This window comes from Heteronotia binoei, chromosome 11 (genome assembly GCF_032191835.1).
Source record: "Heteronotia binoei isolate CCM8104 ecotype False Entrance Well chromosome 11, APGP_CSIRO_Hbin_v1, whole genome shotgun sequence".
NCBI lineage: Eukaryota > Metazoa > Chordata > Lepidosauria > Squamata > Gekkonidae > Heteronotia > Heteronotia binoei.
In genome coordinates this window covers 68743561-68765954 of record NC_083233.1, presented here as the reverse complement: position 1 = coordinate 68765954, position 22394 = coordinate 68743561, and the positions used below count along the sequence as shown (strand labels likewise).

General features: G+C 48.6%; 1 protein-coding gene across 1 annotated transcript in view; it reads left to right on the top strand.

Moving 5' to 3' along the window:
- The window catches only part of ULK1 (unc-51 like autophagy activating kinase 1), a 147357-nt gene that overhangs the window by 56518 nt on the left and 68445 nt on the right, over positions 1 to 22394 (top strand). Inside the window, exons 9-10 of the mRNA XM_060249366.1 lie at positions 3995 to 4053; positions 18348 to 18430. Coding sequence (XP_060105349.1) covers positions 3995 to 4053; positions 18348 to 18430 — 142 coding nt within the window. The remainder of the gene's footprint in view (positions 1 to 3994; positions 4054 to 18347; positions 18431 to 22394) is intronic.

Genomic DNA, 22394 nt, shown 5'->3' with positions numbered 1-22394 from the left:
TTGCAGCCCTCCCAGCCGGCATGCACAGCCAGCAACTGAGCCGCTCTTTGCCCGACTTGCCTGGTGCGGCTGCTGTTGCTGTCATTGCCAAGTTTGCCTCTCTCTGCCTCTCCTCTGCAGCTTAGTAATAGTATATATTAGTAAAAGGGGCTTTTAAGAAGGTGCCTGACGGTACGGTGGTGGCCTTGGGTGGCGGAGCAGGTGCTTCAACTCTGAGATAGCCTGTGAGGGGGCTCCTGTTTTTTCGACTGTCTACGGGCCTCCACAGGGTTTAATCCGGCACTGTCTCTAAGCCCGTCCTAGTGTGGATCAGACCTGCTGTCTAAGGTTGCTAACCTTCAGGTTATAATCTCCAAACTACAGAATTCAATTCCACAGGAGGAAATGGCTGCTTTGGAGGGTGGACTCTGTGGCATTGTATCCTACCCTCTCCAGACTCAGGGAAGTCTCCACAGAGGGGCAGGCTATGGAAGAAGAAAGCACCTCCGCTTCTCAGTTCCCTTGAAAGCCCCTTGTAGGACTCGCCGTAAGTTGGCTGCAACTTGAGGGTGCCACACACAACTCTAGTTAGGGCTGCCAAGCCCCCGGGCCAGGCAGGAGTTCTCCCGCCCTGGCGACCTCTGCGAAGGTTGCCAAGGTTGTGACAAGCCAAGCCCCTGGGCCGGCAGGGGGAACCCTCCCCGACTTCGCTGACACAATGACGTCACCTGCAAGTGACGTCATCATGCCGGCAACATCACGCACCACCTGCTCGAGGCTTTTCCGAGAAAACTCTATGGTTTTCCCGGACGCTCTAGCGATTTGGGAGGGAAATCTGTATGGTACAATAGGTACCATAGAGTTTTTCCTTCCCAGATTGCTAGAGCCGGAGGTTGCAGGGGACTTGGCAACCCTAGTTGTCATAACAAAAAGCTCTGTCCCTCACCTAAATTTAATTTTTTTTTATTTATACCCAGCGCTATCCTGCAAGCAGGCTCGGGGTGGCTTACAACAATAAAAACAAGCATCAACAAAAAAACCAAGCATCAACAAAAACAAGCATCAAAATTAAAACATCATAAAATTGGACACTGGCAGTGGATTCTGCTACCCTAATGAGCCTTTGATTGGTCCAAAAAATTCCATAAGACTCCATTGATCTAGCCTGTCGATCTTTCCTTAGTTTAATATGTCTCGCTGTCTTCCTAACATTTTGAACTGGGTGGCCGTGGCTCTTAAAGTGTTTCGATAAGGTTCGAGGTTTGCTGAGAGGCTCTTACACTAAATGACTTACAAGAAAGACTAGGCTCCTTGTCACCTGGGATTTGTCAAGCCCTGGTATAAACAGCAAGGAAGCGATCCTGCTAAAGCCAGGGTCCCCAGCATTTCTGAGCTCATGGGCACCTTTGGCATTCTGACACCATGCGGTGGGTGCAGCTGCGCAATGGTTGGCGCAAAATGGCTACCGCAGGAAGTGGAGTAGGCTTGCCAATCCCCAGTTGGGGGCAAGGGACCCCCCTGGTTTGGAGGTCCTCCCTCACTTCAGGGTTATCAGAAAGTGGGGGTGGGGGGAGGGAGATGTCTGCTGGGCACTCCATTTTACCCTATAGAGACTGATTCCCATAGGGTATAATAGAGAATTGATCTGTGCATACCTGGGGCTTGGAAGGGGAGGCCTGTTTTTTGAGGCAGAGGCTCCAAACTTTCAGCGTAGCATCTGGCGCCTCTCTGCCAAAAAAACAAAACCCAAGTATCAAAAAGAGTGGACCAGGGGGTCCCAATTCTATGAGCCCCCAAAGAAGGTGCCCCTACCCTTCACTACTTCAAAGTGGAGGGAAGGCATTTAAAAGGTGTGCGGTCCCTTTAAATGTGGTAGCCAGAACTCTTTCTGGAGTTCAATCGTGCTTGTCACACCCTTGCTTCTGGCTCCACCCCCAAAGTCTCCTGGCTCCACCCCCAAAGTTCTCAGATATTTCTTTTGATGGATCTGGACCCCTCAAGTGGAGCCGGCCACAAGATGGCTGCTGTAGTTTAGCTTCAGCCACACAGTGAAGATCCTTATGCCGTGGTGGCAGTTGCTGCTGAAGCAATGGTTTTTTAAGATTATCTGCGCAGCCAATCAAATCTCCAAGAAGCCTTGCTGGGCAAAAGACCTAACCAGCTTTGCCCATTTCCTAAAAACATTTGGGCCCACATTGACAGCTGCTGGGGACCTCTGCGAAGGTTGCCAAGGTTGTGACAAGCCTAATTGAACTCCAAAGGGAGTTCTGGCCATCACATTTAAAGGGACTGCACACTTTTTAAATGCCTTCCCTCCATTGGAAATAAAGAAGGATAGGGGCACCTTCTTTTGGGGGGGTCATAGTAATGGACCCCGTGGTCATATCTTCTTGAAACTTGGAGGGTGGTTTGAGGAGAGGTGTTGTATGCTATGCTGCAAATGTGGTGCATCTATCTAAAAAGCAGCCCCTCCAGAGCCCCAGATACCCGCAGATAAATTCTCCATTATACCCTATGCGAATCGGTCTCCATAGGGAATAATGGAGTGCCCAGCAGACATTTCCCTCCACCCCTCATTTTGTGATGACCCTGAAACGGTGGGAGGGCCTCCAAACCGGGGGATCCCCTGCCCCCATCTGGGGATTGGCAACCCTAGCCCCTGCACCAAAGTAAACAGCTTTGAATTTCCTTTTATTTCAGTGGTTGAAATCTGTACACGTTGAAATGTGCTGAACGTGTCAGGATTGTGCCTAAATATTAAGGTTATTGTTTAGAGCAGGTTTCATTTGCAGTCACTTGGAGGAGGGTGTTCTGTCACTGTTGCTCCTGCTTTGCTTGGGTTTTAAAATCCCAACCGCGACCGGGCTGGCAGATTCGCTCAGGGTAGCTGCAAAAACAGAAGGCTCTGAGTTGAGAGTCCATCAGTTGTGCAAACACTCTGTGTTGGGAGACGGTGAAATGAGGGCCGGAGTGTTGACTAGACAGAACGGGGATCTCTGGAAGGCGCAGCCGAACGAACTCAGGCTGCAGGGACGGCTGTTGCTATTGGGGCCGCTCAGAATTGCAGGCTGATATGCAAACAAAGCAGTGAGCCGAAACCAAGAGAAGAAAAGGTATGCAAAGTGGCATATAGCAAAAAAAACAAAACCACACAAACCTGCTTGGTTTGCATAACGGCCCCTAGTCAGAGGGGGGGTGGCTCTTTGCAGGGTGGTATTCAGCAAGATGAACAAAAAGCAGAAAAGGAACAAAAAGCATTCTGACCAGCTTCAGGTAGAGCTTGGAGATCTCCCACTTTTACAACTAATCTCCAGTTGGCGGAGATAAGCTCCCCTGGAGAAAATGTATGAAAAGGGGAGTGGGGGGGGGAAATCTGTGAAAAATAACTAATATGATAACTGAACCATATAACCACTACACTGTAGTATATATAATTTGCATCCATGTATAAGCATATCAAACAGGTTGCATAAGCAAAATACAATGAAATAAAATGAGTGGGGTAAGTTTCAAACGGTACCGAGCTCACAGTTATTTCAGACTACCAACTGCTTGTGCAAAAAAGTCTCTGTGCTCCTTCAAGGTCCATAAAGTGCCAAGAATATCGTCATTGGACATCCCTGGACGTACATCGAGGGTGCGCTGGGATGTCAAGCAATGTTGCATATTTGCAGGGCCCTTTTTTGCAGCAGGAACTGCTTTGCATATTAGGCCACACACCCCTGAGGTAGCCAATCCTCCTTAGTAGGCCCTGTACTGAGAGCCCTGTAAGTTCTTGGAGGATTGGCTACATCAGCGGGGTGTGGCCTAAGATGCAAAGGAGTCCCTGCTACAAAAAAGGCCCTGCATATTTGTATACAGAGCAAGGCATTTGCCTTTTAATTGTGCATAGCAATGAATCCAGGGCCTGAGAGTTCCCAGGTATTGAAAGCCAAAGCAGGGCTTCTGTAACTTTCCAGGGCAATTGTACGCACTTGTTGACAGCTTTTCCTTCCCTCCTCCCTTCCCTGCACAGGCCAGCAGCCCTCAAGACCTTCGTCTCTTCTACGAGAAAAACAAGATGCTGATGCCCAAGTAAGCATTCTTCCAGTGCTGCTATTCCTCCCTCTGCCCCATTTGCTTGTCCACCTGTCCCCTCGTGCTCTCGACTCGGCATGTTTAGAAATAACTTGGCAACCGGCCTCCCTGCTCCTTCGCCAGGAACGACGGAGCTCAGAGTCAGGCTGGCAAGCTGGGTTACCCCAAGTGACCTCGTTCCGGAGCGTTAAAAAAACACAGTCTCCACAAGCGGTGGAGGAAGGAGGGTTAAATTACACCAGATGCCAAAGCCTTTGCCTGCTGAGCCGTCCACAGGCCGCCGTCTCCGCTAATCAGTTCATGCAAGCTTGAGTGTCTTTCTTTTGTCCTCTTCCTAGGTAGGAGTAGGCATAGGCAGATGACTTTAAGCCCTGTGGCATCTTTAAGACCAGAAAAAGTTTAATTCTGGGTGCGAGCTTTTGTGTACACATGCTCTCATTTAAGAGCCCTGTGATGCAGAGTGTTAAAGCTGCAGTACTGCAGTCCTAAGCTCTGCTCACGACCTGAGTTCGATCCCCGGTGGAGCTGGGTTTTCAGGTAGCCAGCTCGAGGCTGACTCAGCTTTCCATCCTTCCGAGGTCAGTAAAATGAGTACCCAGCTTGCTGGGGGGAAAGCGTAGATGACTGGGGAAGACAATGGCAAACCACCCCGTAACAAAAAGTCTGCCGTGAAAACGTTGTGAAAGCAACGTCACCCCAGAGTCGTAAACGACTGGTGCTTGCACAGGGGACCTTTCCTTTCCTTACTCTCATTTAACCAGTGAGCCTGCATTCATACATTGTGGATAACTGGGTTTGGTTTGAAAGCAAGGTTCCTTCACTGTGTGCCAATCAAGGAGGGAGGAGTGACAGGCGAGGTCCGTGCACATTCCTGGCCTATTGTCAGCTTGAGGTGACGTCTAAATGCAGCCAGACGGTGGGACGCTGACTTAGATTGCCTTTTAATTGGACAGGCAAGGGTTTGAACCCGGGAACCCTGTACTTGCCAGTCTGTGCTGAGCCATCGAACAATGCCTTTTTGACTTGAGCATAGGTGCCTCCAACATCTTGCCTCGTAGCAGAACTTCATGTGACCAAAACCTAAAACTTCATGTCGCATAGGAGTGGCCAAGTTGCAGCTCAGGAGCCACATGTGGCTCTTTTACACATATTGTGCGGCTCCAAAAACTGCCCCATTGGCCTGCTTAGAGAAGGCATGTGCCTCTTTAAATCACTTCTGCAAGCCAAGCCAGCTGGCAGCTCGGAGAATGCATTTAAGCATAAAGTTGCTTTGTTTCCACCTCTCCCTCTTCCCCCTCCCCATCTATTTTCCTTCCTTCCTTCCTTCCTTCCTTCCTTCCTTCCTTCCTTCCTTCCTTCCTTCCTTCCTTCCTTCCTTCCTTCCTTCCTTCCTTCCTTCCTTCCTTCCTTCCTTCCTTCCTTCCTTTCTTCCTCCCTCCCTCCCTCCCTCCCTCCCTCCCTCTTCCAGCTCTCAAACATATGATGTTTATTCTATGTGGCTCTTACAGTAAGGTAGTTTGGCCACCCCTGATATGGCATGTAGTTCCACAGTCTTTTTAATACATTTTTACAGAATGCAGTGGTAGGGGCTGGAGAGGGAGCGCAGAAAGGAGTGAGGCTACGTCAACCCTTTCTCCTTCCCCCTGGTTTGCTATTGACTAGCAAACACTATGGCAGCCGTTTTGTGATTGTGTTCACCATCCTGTGAATTTCAAATATGCCCATGGACTCAAACAGGTTGGGGGCCCTTGAGCCAAAACGCTGACTCTTCAGTTTAGAAGAATGATGACTGAACAGCGACATGATAGAGTCTTGTAAATCTATACAGGGCACGGAGAAAGTAGATGAAAAGCGTTCCTTTTTTCTGGCTGTCCTTTAAATTTAGAACTCAGGGGTCACCCAGCAAAACTGATTGGGAGTAAAGTCAGCACTAATAAAGTGTTTCTTCACGAGTTGTGAAGAATTTTCTGGAATTCATTGCTTCAGGATATGTGGTGAAGGCCTAGTGAAGAAGAAGAAGACTGCAGATTTATACCCCGCCCTTCTCTCTGAATTAGAGACTCAGAGCGGCTCACAATCTCCTGTATCTTCTTCTCCCACAACAGACACCCTGTGAGGTGGGTGGGGCTGAGAGGGCTCTCACAGCAGCTGCCCTTTCAAGGACAGCTCCTATGAGAGCTATGGCTGATCCAAGGCCATTTCAGCAGCTGCAAGTGGAGGAGTGGGGACTCAAACCCGGTTGTCCCAGATAAGAGTCCGTGCACTTAACCACTGCACCAAACTGAATATTCACCACTGAATATCCACCACTGACTCTACAGAATGCCTCCAAGACTAAGGGATGCCAGCCTCCAGGTAACACCTGGAGATTCCCCCTCCCCTCCAAGATTACAGCTCATCCACTACAGAGAACAGTTCCCCTGGAGGAAATTGATGTTTTGGAGGGTGGGCTTCTCAGCACTGTAGCCCACTGAGTTTCTTTAGAGATCATTCTTGAGAGTTCCAGGGTAGATGGCCAATTTATGAGAAGTTTCCCAAATTTGAAAATCACCATGCTGGTCTACTGCTAATTTGGGACTGTGGAAACTTTCCTTTTTTGAGGGTTGTCTTTTGTGGTCCTTTCTGTCGATGTCCCATTTTTCTGACTGTGATTGTGTATCCTCCTTGTTGTAGCATATTAGGTCATGGCACAGCAAAATATGGTCGGGACCAAACATTACAGGGAATATAGGGCAGCTGCAAAAAATGATCCCCTTGTGGTCCGATTCAGCTTCGCTTCCCAGTTACCCTCCAGACTTCTCATCAAATGATTGTTTGGTGTAGTGATAAAGTGCGCGGACTCTTATCTGGGAGAACCAAGTTTGATTCCCCACTCCTTGACTTGCAGCTGCTGGAATGGCCTTGGGTCAGCCATAGCTCTTGTAGGAGTTGTCCCTGAAAGAGCAGCTTCCGGGAGAGCTCTTTCAGCCCCACCCACCTCACAGGGTGTCTGTTGTGGGGGTGGAAGATAAAGGAGATTGTGACGGCTCTGAGACTCTGAAATTCGGAGTGGAGGGTGGGATATAAATCCAATATCTTCTTCTTTTATTAAATTAGATTTTTTAACTGCCCTTCCTTGTGGAACAGGACTCAGGGCAGTGTGCATCAATAAAGTCATTTACATAATACATTCACAATTTAAAAAATGAAATTCACAGTTTGCATTAATAGGACAGTAACGAACCTAAAACCAATCAGATGGAGATAAGGCTGCCAGAATATACCACTGCCTCGTGTTCTGAAGTCATCAGACAAGGACTTCTGCATGATTGGCTGTTGCTGCCGGGGATGCCGGTGATGTCACAGCATGAGACAAGAGTTAGATTCAAGCCCAGCAGCAGTGTAGAGACCATCAAGATTTTTGGGATGTAAATAGAGTTGCCAACCCCCCCAGGTGGGGCTGAAGGTCTCTTGCTGTTACAACTGATCTCCAGATGACCAAGGGTTCCGAGTCCTATGAAGAAAGGTTGAAAGAGCTGGGTATGTTTAGCCTGGCGAGGAGACAATTGAGAGGTGATATGATCCCCACCTTCAAGGACTTGAAGGGCTGTCAAATAGAGGATGGTGCGGAATTGTTTTCTGTGGCCTCAGAAGGTAGGACCAGAAGCAGTGGGTTGAAATTAAATCAAAAAGAGTTTCCGGCTCAACATTAGGAAGAAGAACTTCCTGACCGTTAGAGCGATTCCTCAGTGGAACAGGCTTCCTCGGGAGGTGGTGGGCTCTCCTTCCTTGGAGGTTTTTGAACAGAGGCTAGATGGCCATCGGACAGCAATGCTGTTCCTGTGAATTTAGGGGGAGGTATTTGTGAATTTCCTGCATTGTGCAGGGGGTTGGACTAGATGACCCTGGAGGACCCTTCCAACACTATGATCCTTAGAGTAGCTTCCCTGGAGAAAATGGCTGCTTTGTGGACTCTATACCCTGCTGAGGTGACACCCTCCCCAAAATCTCCAGGTATTTTTCAACTCCTAGGTGGCAACTCTAGGAGGAAGTTTTCAAGGGTTGAAGGTCCCTTTATCAAATACAACTTGGGCAAGCGATTCTAAATGTTGTGGGGTGGTGCATTCAGGGCCATCCCAGCCACTAGGCAAACTAGGCGACTGCCTAGGGCGCCAGCCTTCTGGGGGCACCAAATTGGGCACCCCATGTGACTTGGCAATATTATCAGTGCAGGGGAGGGGCACCAGCAGTTAGCTTTGTCTAGGGTGCCAGGCAGTCTAGGGCTTGCCTTGGGTGCATTGGAGATGGGAGATGCCGTTTTGGTGTTGGCCACTCACTTCTCTGGTGGCACCTCCTCCTTCTCCCCACCTAAGTACGGCAGGGAAGTTCTGTGTTTTTGAGAAGCTTTTGTTTTGCTGACACAGCTGGATGCCTTTCTGAGGTGGGGAAGCCCTTGGCTGGGAGCTATTTTAATTACCCAAGATGAAACAAGAATGTCTTCATCACCCCAAACAAATGTGCAGGCGGTGTGTTTTTCTTGCTGGAGTGACTAGGCCCGAGGAAACAATGTTGGAGAACAGAGAATTTGAAGACTTCGGTAGAGGGAGGGAACAGCAGCCGCTCTTAGTCACGGGCCCTCCCATTGAAGCTGCCTGCCATGCAAGAAGGGGAAAGCATTGGTATTGATGTTCTTCGCTGCAAGATAATTAAATCTGAACGATGATTGAGAGCCCATTTCCCTACAGCCAGGGCTTTTTTGGTAGAAAAAGCCCAGCAGGAACTCATTTGCATGTTGGGCCACACCCCCTGATGTCACCATTGGTATCACACATGGCTTTTTTTGTAGGAAAAGCCTAGCATGAGCTGATTTGCATATTAGGCCACACGCTCTGGCACCAAGCCAACTGGAATCCCTGCCTGCAGCTATGATCAGGATGTATTTTTGTAGCAAGATCTCCTTTGCATATTAGGCCACCCACCCCTGAGGTAGCCAATCCTCCAAGAGCTTACAAGGCTCTTTGTGCAGGGCCTGCTGTAAGCTCCAGGAGGATTGGCTACATCAGGGTTGTGTGGCCTAATATGCCAAGGAGTTCCTGCTACAAAAAAAGCCCCAGCTATGATACAGGATATGAGTGCCAGTGTGGAGTAAGTGGTTAGAATATCAGGATAGGATTGAGAGACTTAGCTTCGAATCTCCGTTTTGGGGGAAGGGTCATAGCTCATTGGTAGAGCCTCTGCTTGCCATGCAGAAGGTCCCTGGTTCAATCCCCAGCATCTTCAGTTGAAATAACTTAGTTCCGGGCAATATGAAAGACCCTGGAGAGCTGCTGGCATTCTAGGGTTGCCAGGACCAACTCGGGAAGTATCTGGGGACTTTGGGGGTGGAGCCAGGGGACTTTAGGGGTGGAGCCAGGAGCAGGGGTGTGACAGGCATGATAGAACTCCAAAGGGAGTTCTGGTCATCACAATTAAAGGCATTGCGCTTCTTTTAAATGCCTTCCCTCTATTGGACATAATGGAAGATGGAGCCACCTTTTTTTGGGGGGGGCTAATAGAATTGAACCCCCTGGTCCAATCTTTCGGAAACTTGGGAGTTTTTTTTAAGGAGAGGCAGCAGATGCTATGCTGACAATTTGGTGCTTCTGCCTCAAAAAAACAGCCCCCTCTTAGAGCCCCAGATACCCACAGATCAATTCTCCATTATACCTTATGGGTATCAGTCTCCGTAGGGTATAATGGAGTGCCCAGTGGGCGTTTCCTCCCCTCCCCTGCTTTCTGCTAACTCTGAAGCGGGGGGAGGGCCTCCAAACCAGGGGATCTCTTGCCTCGAATTGGGAATTGGCAACCCTATGCCAATCTGTGTAGACAATACAATGCCTACTTTGTCAGACCAAAGATCTGATTCCGTGTAAGACAGATTCGTGTGTATGCGTGCGAGCTCACTGGCTGACCTTGGGTGACCTCTCTTTCTCTTCTTGCCCTAACTCCCAGGGTGATTGTTGCAGAGGTAAAAATAATGGCAGGGAGAATGTCATAAGCCACAATAGATCCCCCACTGGGGAGAAAAACACGGTATAGATATCAAAATAAATATAGTGCATGAAGCTTAAAGGCTTTTGAAGTTACTGGATTTATATCCCGCCCTACACTCTGAATCTCAGAGTCTCTAAGCAGTCGCAATCTCCTTTACCTTCCACCCTCCCCCCCCCCACAACAGACACCCTGTGAGGTGGGGGCGGAGCTGAGAGAATTTTCACAGCAGCTGCCATTTCAAGGACACCTCATGCAAGAGCTATGGCTGATCCAAGGCTATTCCAGCAGCTGCAAGTGGAGGAGTGGGGAATCAAGCCCAGTTCTCCCAGATAAGAGTCTGCGCACTTTACCACTACACCAGACTGTTTATGTGTGTACGGTTGCTGTTGGATTTCCCTTTCCCCATGTTGGATTGTGGTATACACGGGGCCAACATTCACTCCTTTATATGTATTTGGAGTCTTTTGATGATGGTTTTGAGTTTCTGAGGACTCCTGTCCTTCACAAATGAATGGGAAAGACTGCTGGCCTGCCCTAGTTTGGTGTTGTGGTTAAGTGTGTGGACTCTTATCTGGGAGAATCAGGTTTGATTCCCCCCACTCCTCCACATATACCTGCTGATGTGACCTTGGGTCAGCCACAAGTTCTTTCAAGGCTGTTCTGCTCAAGAGCAGTTCTGGGAGAGCTCTCTCAGCCCCACCTGTCCACACAAGGCATCTGTTGTGGGGAGGGGAAGGGAAAGCAGATTTGTAAGCCTCACTGAGACTCCCTTGACTAGCAGAGGGCAGGGTATAAATCCAATCTCTTCTTTTGAGCGGGGCGGAATGAATAGCTGCCGGCTCTCCATCCCATCGCAGATCTCTTTGGAGAAACGTCGGCTGAGGTGACATGATAGAGGTTTACAAGATTGTGCATGGGATAGAGAAGGTAGAGAAAGAAGTCCTTTTCTCCCTTTCTCACCGTACGAGAACTCGTGGGCACTCCATGAAATTGCTGGGCAGTCAGGTTAGAACGGATAAAAGGAAGGACTTCACCCAAAGACTGATTAACGCACAGAATTCACTGCCACAGGAGGTGGTGGTGGCTGCAAGCATAGACAGCTTCAAGAGGGGATTGGATAAACATATGGAGCAGGGGTCCATCAGTGGCTATTAGCCACAGTGTATTGTTGGAACTCTCTGTCTGGGGCAGGTGATGCTCTTGTTCTTGGTACTTGGGAGGGGCCACAGTGGGAAGGCTTCTAGTGTCCTGGGTCCACTGGTGGACCTCCTGATGGCGCCTGGTTTTTTGGCCACTGTGTGACACAGCGTGTTGGACTGGATGGGCCTTTGGCCTGATGCAACATGGCTTCTCTTATGTTCTTAGAAGCAGTGTGCCATTTTGCAAGGCAGTCTGTCATCCAGAGCTACAGAAGGGGGAAACCTTCCTCCCTGGTTTGCGAGTGTCCAGCACCTCTGTGGCTGGCTGCTGTCAGAAGCGCAGTATGCGGGACTCGCCTGAAATTCCGTTGGGATCCATTAAGGATCCGCGTTTACCTTCTGTATTGCTGGCTGCCGTGTCTCCCCCAGAAGCAGCTGCGCACTAGGAGAGCATACAGTGTTTTAAAAACTCTTTCTCTTCTAGCATTCCATGTGTCGGCAACGCTGCCTCTCACATGAATCCCGGCTGGCAAATTTCCTTTTTGGCTCCAGCTCGCAAAGGAATTTTTGCTTGGAGCTGCCGGTTGGTTTCTAGGAACTGCCTTTGAGAGGCTTGCAGATTCCTGGGGAGGTTGGGAGGGGGGCCCCACGCTGAACAAGAGAGTTTTACAAGTCTCTAAATAGCAGCCAGGTGCAGTGGGCTCTGAAAAGGCCGTCTCGGAAAGTCTCCAGTCGCTTTTTGCTTGTGTGAGGTCTACCCCCCCTTAGCTGGAGGAAGAAAAAGACAAAAGCTGAGAATACCACACAAGTATTAACTCTTGGCAAATAGCTGTTTATGTCTGCATTTCTGAGTAAAGTGGGGAAGGCGGTCAAGCCAACGAGAGGAAGAATCCTGCCCGTCTAGAGCGGTGGAGCCTGTGAACTTTAAGGGACCGGGTTGGTATATGGTGACTGCCCTTTTACCTCGCCTGACCCAGCTGAGCAGAAGTGGAGATGTCTGGCAGGCAGTGACCGTGCTGTGTGTACACAGCAAACGCCAAGGCGGCCTGTATTTGTCTGAGCAGAAATATTTACTAGCTCTGCCAGCTTGGGTATTTTCCCTTTCTGTCTTCTAGACACATCTCTGTGGCGGATGGGTATAGCGGTGCTTTCACATGGCAACTGTTTGTAAATGGATTTTGCCATTTGTACGCAGTAAAAATCCAGTTGCAAAGTGCATTATTTAGTGTGTGTGTGAACGCACCTTATGATTCAAGGTGGTGGGGGTGTCTTTTCTGTTTGGCAGTGTCTGTTTTTCCTGGACAGCTATTTCAGAGTGCGGCATTTTTTTAAAAAGAGGGGGAGGGAATGTTCATGCACATAGAAATTAATGCCAGAAAGAAGGCTAAGGCTGAACTTTTCTATAGGTTCCGGCGCCAACTTAGGCAGATAGTTTCAAAGGGTAGCCATGTTGGTCAGCAGTAGAACAGCTAGATTTGATTCCAGTGGACTGAGAGTGGCTAAACTGTGGTTGGGAGCCACATGTGGCTCTTTTACACATATCGTGTGGCTCTTGAAGCCCCCACTGCCCTGTCAATCAGCTTGGAGAGGGCATATCTCCCTTTAGATCACTTTGCCAAGCCAACTAGCGGCTTAGAGGATGCATTTAAAGTTGCTTTCTTTCCACCACTCCCATCTATTTTCCTTCCTTCCTTCCTTCCTTCCTTCCTTCCTTCCTTCCTTCCTTCCTTCCTTCCTTCCTTCCTTCCTTCCTTCCTTCCTTCCTTCCTTCCTTCCTTCCTTCCTTCCTTCCGCATTCATATCTTGTGGCTCTCGAACATCTGACATTTATTCTATGTGGCCCTTACGTTAACTAAGTTTGGCCATCCTTGCAGTAGGCCAACTAGACTTTCAGGGCGTAAGCTTTTGAGAGTCAAAGCTCTCTAAGTATCTGACTAAGTGAGCTTTGACTCTTGAAAGGTCCTAGCCTGAAATTCTTGTTGGTTTTTTAAGTTATTGCTGGACTTGAATCGAGCTATCCTATGCTGAGTTACACCCTCCTAAGACCATGGACTTCAGGGGCCTCAGAAGGATGTAACTTTGCTTCAGATGGCCCAGTTAGTCTCCTATGTGCAAAGAATAGTTCTAATATGTGTATGGGAATCAGGGGAGTGAAGATACTTCTTGGTACCTCCATCAGAAGATCCAAATGGCACCTTCCTTCTGTATGGATGTGCTGTCAAGCTGCAACCAATTTAGGGTGACTCCGGCAAGGGGTTTTCAAGGCAAATGAGAAGCCAAGGTGGTTTGCTATTGACTTCCTCTGCAGAGCCTTCCTTAAGAACATAAGAGAAGCCATGTTGGATCAGGCCAATGGCCCATCCAGTCCAACACTTTGTGCCATACAGTGGCCAAAAACCCCCCAACCCAAGTGCCATCAGGAGGTTCACAAATGGGGCTAGAAGCCCTTCCACTTTGCCCTCCCCCCCCCCCCAAGCACCAAGAATACAGAGCATCACTGCCCCAGACAGAGAGTTCCAAAAATACACTGTGGCTAATAGCTGCTGATGGACCTCTGCTCCATATGTTGTTCCAATCGCCTCTTGATGCTGGCTATGTTTGTAGCCACCGCCACCTCCTGTGGCAGTGAATTCCACATGTTAATCACCCTTTGAGTGAAGAAGTACTTCCTTGGGGTCTTCCATCCCAACCAACTGATGGTGACCCCATCAAGGGGGCTTTCAAGGCAAGTGAGAAGCCGAGGTGGTTTGCCATGGCCTTCCTTTGCAGAGCCATCCTTGGTGATCATCCCAACCTTGCTCTTGTACATCTCCTGGGGCCCAGTGTAAGCTGGGATAGGGCGATTAATAAAATCAAATAAATAATAATAATAACCAACTTACGGTGAGCAAGAGGCTTTCAAGGCAAGCGAGAAGCAGAGGTGATTTGCCTTGGCCTTCCTTTGCAGAGCCTTCCTTGGTGATCTCCCATCCCAGCCTTGCTCTAGTACATCACCTAGGGCCCGGTGTAAGCAGGGATACGACAATTAGTAAATCAAATAATACTAACCAGCTTACAGTGACCCCCAGCAAGGGGCTTTCAAAGCAAGTGAGGATTGAAGGTGGTTTGCCAGTGCCGCCTTCTACAGAGCCTTCCTTGGTGGTCTCTCATGAAAGTGCCAATATGTAGGGACCTCCCATATCCTGATATATATGTAAGTGCCATCAAGTTGCAACCAATTCATGCCAACCCCATCAAGGGGCTTTAAAAGCAAGTACCAACCCCTGCTTAGCTTCTGGGAATCTGCCGAATTCCATGCCGCCTTCCTTCCCAACATCTCCCTTATGCCAATTATAACAGAGCAAAGTCTACTCCCCCACCCCTCTCCCCAAGGCTGGCATCAAGGCCTTTCCTAGCTCACAACGTTAATCAGGTTTCCTTGCTGTGAAATTCGGGCTTGGCTTGCAATTAAAAGTGAGCACTGTTAAGGGCATATGCGCTTTCACGCCTGCACGGTCAGCATTCATCACGCTAAGCTCCGAAACCCAAGAGCGATGGCTGATGTACAGTTAGATTAGTTTGCCGAAATTAAACTCTCTTAAAACCTCTTGTCGGGATGAAGCTTGTCTTGAGAGAAATTAGCTAGAAGCTTTCGAAAACAAAACAGTGCCATTTGCCAAGCAGTTCCTTGACTCCCAGCTATCAATCTGACTGGTAATGTCCGAGTTAAGAGGAGAGAAGATCACAGATAGCCCATAGGCAGAGTGTGCATAATAATGTGCCTCCTTCCCTGCCCAGCCTTGCTTTACCGTTCCTGAGCAGAAGTACTAGAACATGCATACGCTGGAGAAAAAGATAATAACGAAGCAAGGCATCTAACTCCTTTGGGGTATTTGCTCGAGCTGTTGGGAGTCTGAGAATTGCTAGTGGAGTTTTGGATGGGCCTACCTACTGTTCTATATCTCTTAATAGCACTCGGCGCCCTCTGTCTGATGCATCTCCTAGCAGGACTGCTTCTGGCTAGAGCTAAAAATGGCATCTTGTCTGAAAACAGACTCTTGTTATAGCACCCTTAAAGGTTAGCCAGGTACACTGTGGAATAAGTTTTTATAAACTAGAGATCCATCGGGGTAAGATCATAAGAAGAGCCCTGCTGGATCAAGCCAGTGGTCTATCTAGACCAGCATCCTGTCTCACACAGTGGCCAACCAATTCCTCTAGAGCAGGGGTGGCCAATGGTAGCGCTCCAGATGTTTTTGCCTACAACTCCCATCAGCCCCGGCCATTGGCCATGCTGGCTGGGGCTGATGGGAGTTGTAGGCAAAAAACATCTGGAGAGCTACCGATGGCCATCCCTGCTCTAGAGGTCCAACAACAGACCAAAGAGGCTGAGGCCTTCATAAGAACATAAGAGTCCTGCTGGATCAAACCAGTGGTCCATCCAGTCTAGCATCCTGTCTAACATAGTAGCCAACCAATTCCTTTGGAGGACCATCGACAGGGCATAGAGGCTGAAGCCTTCAGGATATAAGAAGAGTCCTGCTGGATCAGACCAGAGGTCCATCAAGTCCAGCATCCTGTCTCACACAGTGGCCAACCAATTCCTCTGGAGGGCCAACAACAGGCCAAAGAGGTCAGGGCCTTCCGCTGATGTTGCCTCCTGGCACTGGGATTGACTGCTTCTGAACTTGGAAGTTCCCTCTAGTCACCGTGGCTAGTAGCCGCTGATAGACCTAACCTCCACAAATCTGTCTAATCCCCATTTTAAGATGTCTATGCATCTGGCCATCATGACATCAGCAAATTCCAAATTTAAACCACTTGCTGTATAAAGCTGTAGTTCCTCTTGTGTGTCTGCTGCCTGTGGGCTTCATTGGATACTCTGCATCTGATGCATCTTCGTCATCTGATGAGATGGGGTTCTATCTATAAGAGCTGATGCTGCAACAAACCTATTAGTCTTCAAGGTGCCCCGAGCAGTAGGCTTAGAACAGCTCAAAGGAAGTACTTCTTCACCCAAAGAGTAATTAACAAGTGATGTTCACTGCCACAGGAAGTGGTGGAGGCTACCAGTGCAGACAGCCTCCAGAGAGAATTGGATAAACCTATGGAGCAGAGGTCCACCAAGCTATTAGCCACAAGGTATAGATGGAACTCTGTCTAGGGCAGTGATGCTCTGTATTCTTGGTGCTTGGGGGGCAACGGGAGGCCTTCTGAAGTTCTGGCCCTCCTGGTGGACTTCCTGATGGCACCTGGTTTTTGGCCACTGTGTGACACAGTGTTGGACTGGATGGGCCATTGGCCTGATCCAACACGGCTTCTCTAATGTTCTTATAGATGGAGCATTCTGTCTTCTCTTGAGGGCACCTGGTTTTTGGCCACTGACACAGTGTTGGACTGGATGGGCCATTGGCCTGATCCAACACGGCTTCTCTAATGTTCTTATAGGTGGAGCATTCTGTCTTCTCTTGAGGGCACCTGGTTTTTGACCACTGTGTGACACAGTGTTGGACTGGATGGGCCATTGGCCTGATCCAACATGGCTTCTCTTATGTTCTTAAGACTCCTTCAGGAAGCAAAAAAAAAGTGTGTCGCACAGCAATCCTGAGAATAGTACTTATGGAAGCAATGGTGCCCGCTGATGTGGTTTTGGGTGCTTGTTTGTTTCTGGAATATTGGAGAGAAGACCCTTTTGGATTCTAAACGGAATGTGGAGGGGAACGGAACTGAGACTTTTGGGTCAAACCAGCTGTTTGTGCAGGTGGATCACAGCCCTGTACCCTTGCCTTGTTCATACACACACTTTGCTATGCCTTTGGGTTTGGCAACCTTTCCATGTAGCTGTGGGAGGGACAAAACCCTCCCTTTTGTTTGGTGGTGGTGGAAAATGCTGTCAGGTCACAGCTGACTTGGTGACCCTGTAGCGTTTTCAAGGCAAGAGATGAACAGAGGTGGTTTGCCATTGCTTGCCTCTGCATAGAGATTCTGGACTTCCTTGGCGATCTCCCATCCACATACTAGCCAAGGCCAACCCAACTTAGCTTCTGAGATATGACGAGATCAGGCTAGCCTGAGCCATCCAAGACAGGACCCCCTTTTGTTTAGAAATGGATGCAAAACAACATGTCTCTTCCCTAAAGCGATGTGCTACTTCCACCCCCAGCAACCATTTTGTGATTGGCTCAGTCCCTGTGGCAGCCATTTTTTAATGGCACCAATTTCCCTTTCTCATTACTTGGAAAGGCTGGGGATCACTGCTGTAACAGACTGATCGGACTGGATTTTGTCCAGTGATTATATACACACAGTAAGAGCACTAGGAAAACCCCAGACAACTGTGCTAATGGACTCAAGACCACAATATAGATAATTCCATGTACGTCTGATTATTAAGAATAATTAGGAAACCTCTTTACATGAAACATTACATATGAAAGCAGCCAGGCTCTGCACAAATGTCCTTCATGGAGATTTCAGTCTATCAAAAGGTGCTGCAATTCCACCGGTAAAGACACCAAATGTTCACATTTCCCAAATCTCTATGAAGGACATTTTTGCACAGTCTGGCCGCTTTCATATGTAATGGAGAGCCAGTTGGGTGTAAGGAGAGCCAGTTTGGTGTAGCGGTTAAGTGCGCGGACTCTTATCTGGGAGAACCGGATTTGATTCCCCACTTCTCCGCTTGCACCTGCTGGAATGGCCTTGGGTCAGCCATAGCTCTGGCAGAGGTTGTTTTTGAAAGGGAAGCTGCTGTGAGAGCCCTCTCCAGCCCCACCCACCTCACAGGGTGTCTGTTGTGGGGGAGGAAGGGAATGGAGATTGTGAGCCGCTCTGAGACTCTTCGGAGTGGAGGGCGGGATATAAATCCAATATCTTCTTCTTCATATGCAATGTCTCATGTATGTAGGTTTCATAATTATTCTTATTAATCAGACATCAATGGAATTATCTATATGGTGGTCTTAATTGTATTAGCACAACTGTTTTGGGTTTTCCCAGTGGATATTGTCAAAAGCAAATTAGGGCGTAGCTGCTCTTGCGTTGGGCTTTTCTTGGGTGGAGGTTGTGTCGCTTTGTGTTCCCCAGTCCACAAAACCAACACACAAGCACAAGTAATGCTGAATTTCTTCTGTCTCTCCCCACCCCACTTTGTTTTTAAAGCATCCCAAGAGAGACGTCCAGCCATTTGAGACAGCTGCTACTCGGACTCCTGCAACGAAATCACAAGGACCGCATGGATTTTGGTAAGCGTCTGTGCCTTCAGATTGTATACCTATCTGCCACAGCCTCAGACATACGGTTAAAATGAAGACTGTGCATCTGTAAAGTAAAAGCTGCAGGTTTATTCAGCCTCAAAAGTTTCCTGATCTACGGCTCGTTCTCTTACCGCTGACCTACAGTGGCCAAAGGAAAAAAAGAGGCTGCACGTTTTCTGCTGTCCCTGAATGACGAGGTTCATCTTCGGATGTTCCTTCTCGTGTTGTAACTCTTCAGGATCACACCACGTGGTCTTGAAGGTACACGATATTGTAACCTTGTTGAAGCAGAGCAGGTTTGGCCAGTGCCAGACTGGAAGGACACTCCGTGCAGTACCCTGAGTCACAAGGATAAATGCCTTCGCTAAGTTCATCTATCTTGCCTTATGGTCGCTTTGATCTAACCTGACTCTTTGGAACAGGTAGAGCCAGGCACAAGTAGAGCCTGCTGGATCAGACCAGTGGTCTGGCATCCTGTTTCACACAGTGTCCAGCCAGTTGCCCTGGAGGGCCAGCTAAACAGGCCATAGAGGCCAAGGCCTTTCTCTGTTATTGACTGCTTCTAAACAAAGAGGTTTCCTTCAGTCATCATGGATAGCAGCCACTGAGGGACCTTTCTTTCATTCATCTGTCAAATCCCTTCTAAAGCTATCTAGGCTAGCAGCCTTCACTGCGTCCCCTGGAAAAGATGGACTGTTTGGCCCAGATCCCAGAGAGACCCAGATCCCAGAGAGCCAGTTTGGTGTAGTGGTTAAGTGTACAGACTCTTATTTGGGAGAACCGGGTTTGATTCCCCACTCCTCCACTTGCAGCTGCTGGAATGGCCTTGGGTCAGCCATAGCTCTCGCAGAGCTGTCCTTGAAAGGGCACTTCTGTGAGAACTCTCTCAGCCCCACCTACCTCACAGGGTGTTTGTTGTGGGGGAGGAGGGTAAAGGAGATTGTGAGTCACTCTGAGATTCAGAGTGAAGGGTGAGATACAAATCCAATATCATCTTCTTCCCCCAAAGGTATCTGGTGTGCTTGGGGACCACCAGTTTGTGTGTTTGGCTTGGGCCCTTTTGTGGGGTCTGGTTGCTAATTCCTGTCAGTCAGGGTGGAGCAGTGCTAGACTAGGATTACGGAAACCTGGGATCGGATCACCACTCTGCCACAGTGCCTTCCCCTGTGATCTTGGGCAAGTCGTACACTCTGAGCCTAACCTACCTCACAAACTTGCGATGAAAAAATCAAGGGGAAGAGAACAAAATAAACCACTTTGGGTTCCCATTGCAGGGAAAAGTGCAATATCCACAAGGTATATAAATATATTTAGCTCTGACAGCTTTCCTGTTGAATAACCACTGATAGGCTGCAAGCACACACACTCAATAATGCACTTTCAATCCACTTTCAGTGCACTTTTGAATTGGATTTTGCCAATTCACACAGTAAAATCCAGTTGGAAAGTGCATTGAAAGTGGATTGAGAGTGCATTATTTAGTGTGTGTGATCACAGCATTAGAGTATCAAAGCAGCGAGCTGGTCACATGTAGCTCTTCCTAGCTAATAATCAAGTGTGCTATAAAACAAAACCAGAGGGGAAATCTCCCTACGTTGTCTTTGTGTCACACTTGTTCGAAATGAAGGGGGGAAGCTTTGGGGGTAGGGTTGCCAACCTCCAGGTGGGTAAAAATGGAAATGATATAGTGGAGAAATTTACTAATAACATTGATATGCATTCACTATGTATTAAAGATACAATGCCAAAATCACTTGAGAAAGTATAATATCATGAGCAGAACAGATTCGTCAGTAGTACACGAAGCAGCATCCCTCTGAAATACATCAACACAATCGTGTCAGTTTCCTGTGTCAGTTTCCAGTAGACGATTATGTCATCTCTAGGCGGGGCCTGGAGATCGCCTGGTTTTACAGTTGATCTCCAGATAGCAGAGCTCAGCTCCCCTGGAGGAAATAGCTGCAAAAAACCACAAAAACAATAATACTATCACACTATAAGTGTGTAAATGCGTTCTTGTTTAGAGCAAAATAAATAAGACAAAGGAACATGTATTGTTTGAAAACCCCCACAAAGTCACTGCATCAGTCTCTTCACTGGCAATTTCCTCTTCAAAATAAACTGTAGACGTGGGTGGAGTCTTTTGGTGTTCTGTTCGTGATTTCGATGAAGAGAATAAGGAACTGCTTATTAAAGAAATCCTCACGGTTTCGCTTATCAAGTTCTTCTTCGGCCTTTTCTCCCTACATTAACACGGAGCCACAGTTCTTTTTTCTACAACACGGATCAATGCATGCTCTCAACATCTTCCATTGGCTCCAATGCATGTTCCAGAACGCATTTACACATTTATAGTGTGATAGGATTATTGCTTCAGGTGTTTTTTCGCAGAGCTTTCGATAGACACCGGTCCCAGTTGTTCTAATCACCCCTGGAGGAAATGGCTGCTTGGGATGGTGACATCTGTAGCCCTGCACCCTGCTGAGGTCCCTCCCCAAGCTCCACCTTCCCCAGGTTCTTCTGCTCAAATTTCCAGGAAGTTGGGAGTTGTAGCATTCGCAGCCTGCGGGCAGCACCTTGCTATTACAGCTGATCTCCAGATGCCAGAGGTCAGTTCCCCTGGAGAAAATGGCTGCTTTGGAGGGTAGAGTCTATGGCATTGGGCCCCACTGAGACCCCTGTCCTCCCCAAACCCTTCCCAGCCCAAACCCCACCATCCCCAGGCTCCAGTCCCCAAATCTCCAGGTATTTCCCAGGCCAGAGCTGGCAACCAGTGTTCCCTCTAAGCTGAGTTAGTGTGAGCTGGCTCATAGTTTTTTTTAGCCCGCAGCTCACCCATTTTTGTCTTGGCTCAGGGAAAATAGCCCTAGCTCAGGGGAAATGGCCCCAGAGCACAATAATTTATGCAGTAGCTCCGAACTTTAATGCCAGAAGCTCACGAAGTAGAATTTTTGCTTACGAGACTCCACAGCTTAGACGGGAGCAGGGCTTTTTTTTGTATCAGGGACTCCTTTGCATATTAGACCACTCACCCTTGATGCAGCCAAATCCTCCCGGAGCTTACAGGGCTCTTCGTACAGGGCCTATGGTAAGCTCCAGGAGGATTGGCTACATCAGGGGGGAGTGGCCTAATATGCAAAGGAGTTCCTGCTACCAAAAAAGCCCTGGAAGGAAGTATTGCTGGAAACCCTATTTGGGGGAAAGAGAGCTCAAGCACTGCAGAGGCCTTCCATTCTTTCCTTAAGTTAAGCATGAACCCCCCCCCCCCACCAACCCCCCAGCGACTGAATCCTCTTTGCCATTATGCCATCCATCTGCTTAATCCTAATTGGTTTGCGGTCTGTTATTCTTTCAGATTATAGCTGCCAATGAAACCGTTCTATGACCCCCCCCTCCCCTCCCCTTTCCCCCCACCCTCAGCATCTGGCCAAAGCATCCATCCCGCTTGTAATCACGTCTTAACTCTTTTTTTACATGTTAGCGGCATTTAAACGAAAGCGGGGCAGGCTCTCCCATAGCTGCGAGGATTAATTTTGCTCACAGGGTGGCCTGATAACACCGCTGTTGCGTGGGCTTAAACTCTGATCGACCAGCGGTGTGTTTTCCAGCCTGCCTGCCGAGGATGCCTGAAGGAGGGTTAGCAACCTCAAGGGTGGGGCCGGGAGTCTTCCCAAAATTATACCTGATTTCCAGACTACAGGGATGAGTTCTCCTGCAGGAAATGGCATAGGGTAGCCAATCCCCAGGTGGGGGCAGGGGATCCCCTGGTTTGGAGGCCCTCCCCTCACTTCAGGGTCATCAGAAAGCATGGCAGGGGAAGAAAATGTCTGCTGGGCACTCCATTATTTCCTATGGAGATCAATTCCCATAGGTTATAATGGAGAATTGATCCACGAGTGTCTGGGGGGGAGGCTGTTTTTTGAGGTAGAGGCACCAAATTCTCAGTATAGTA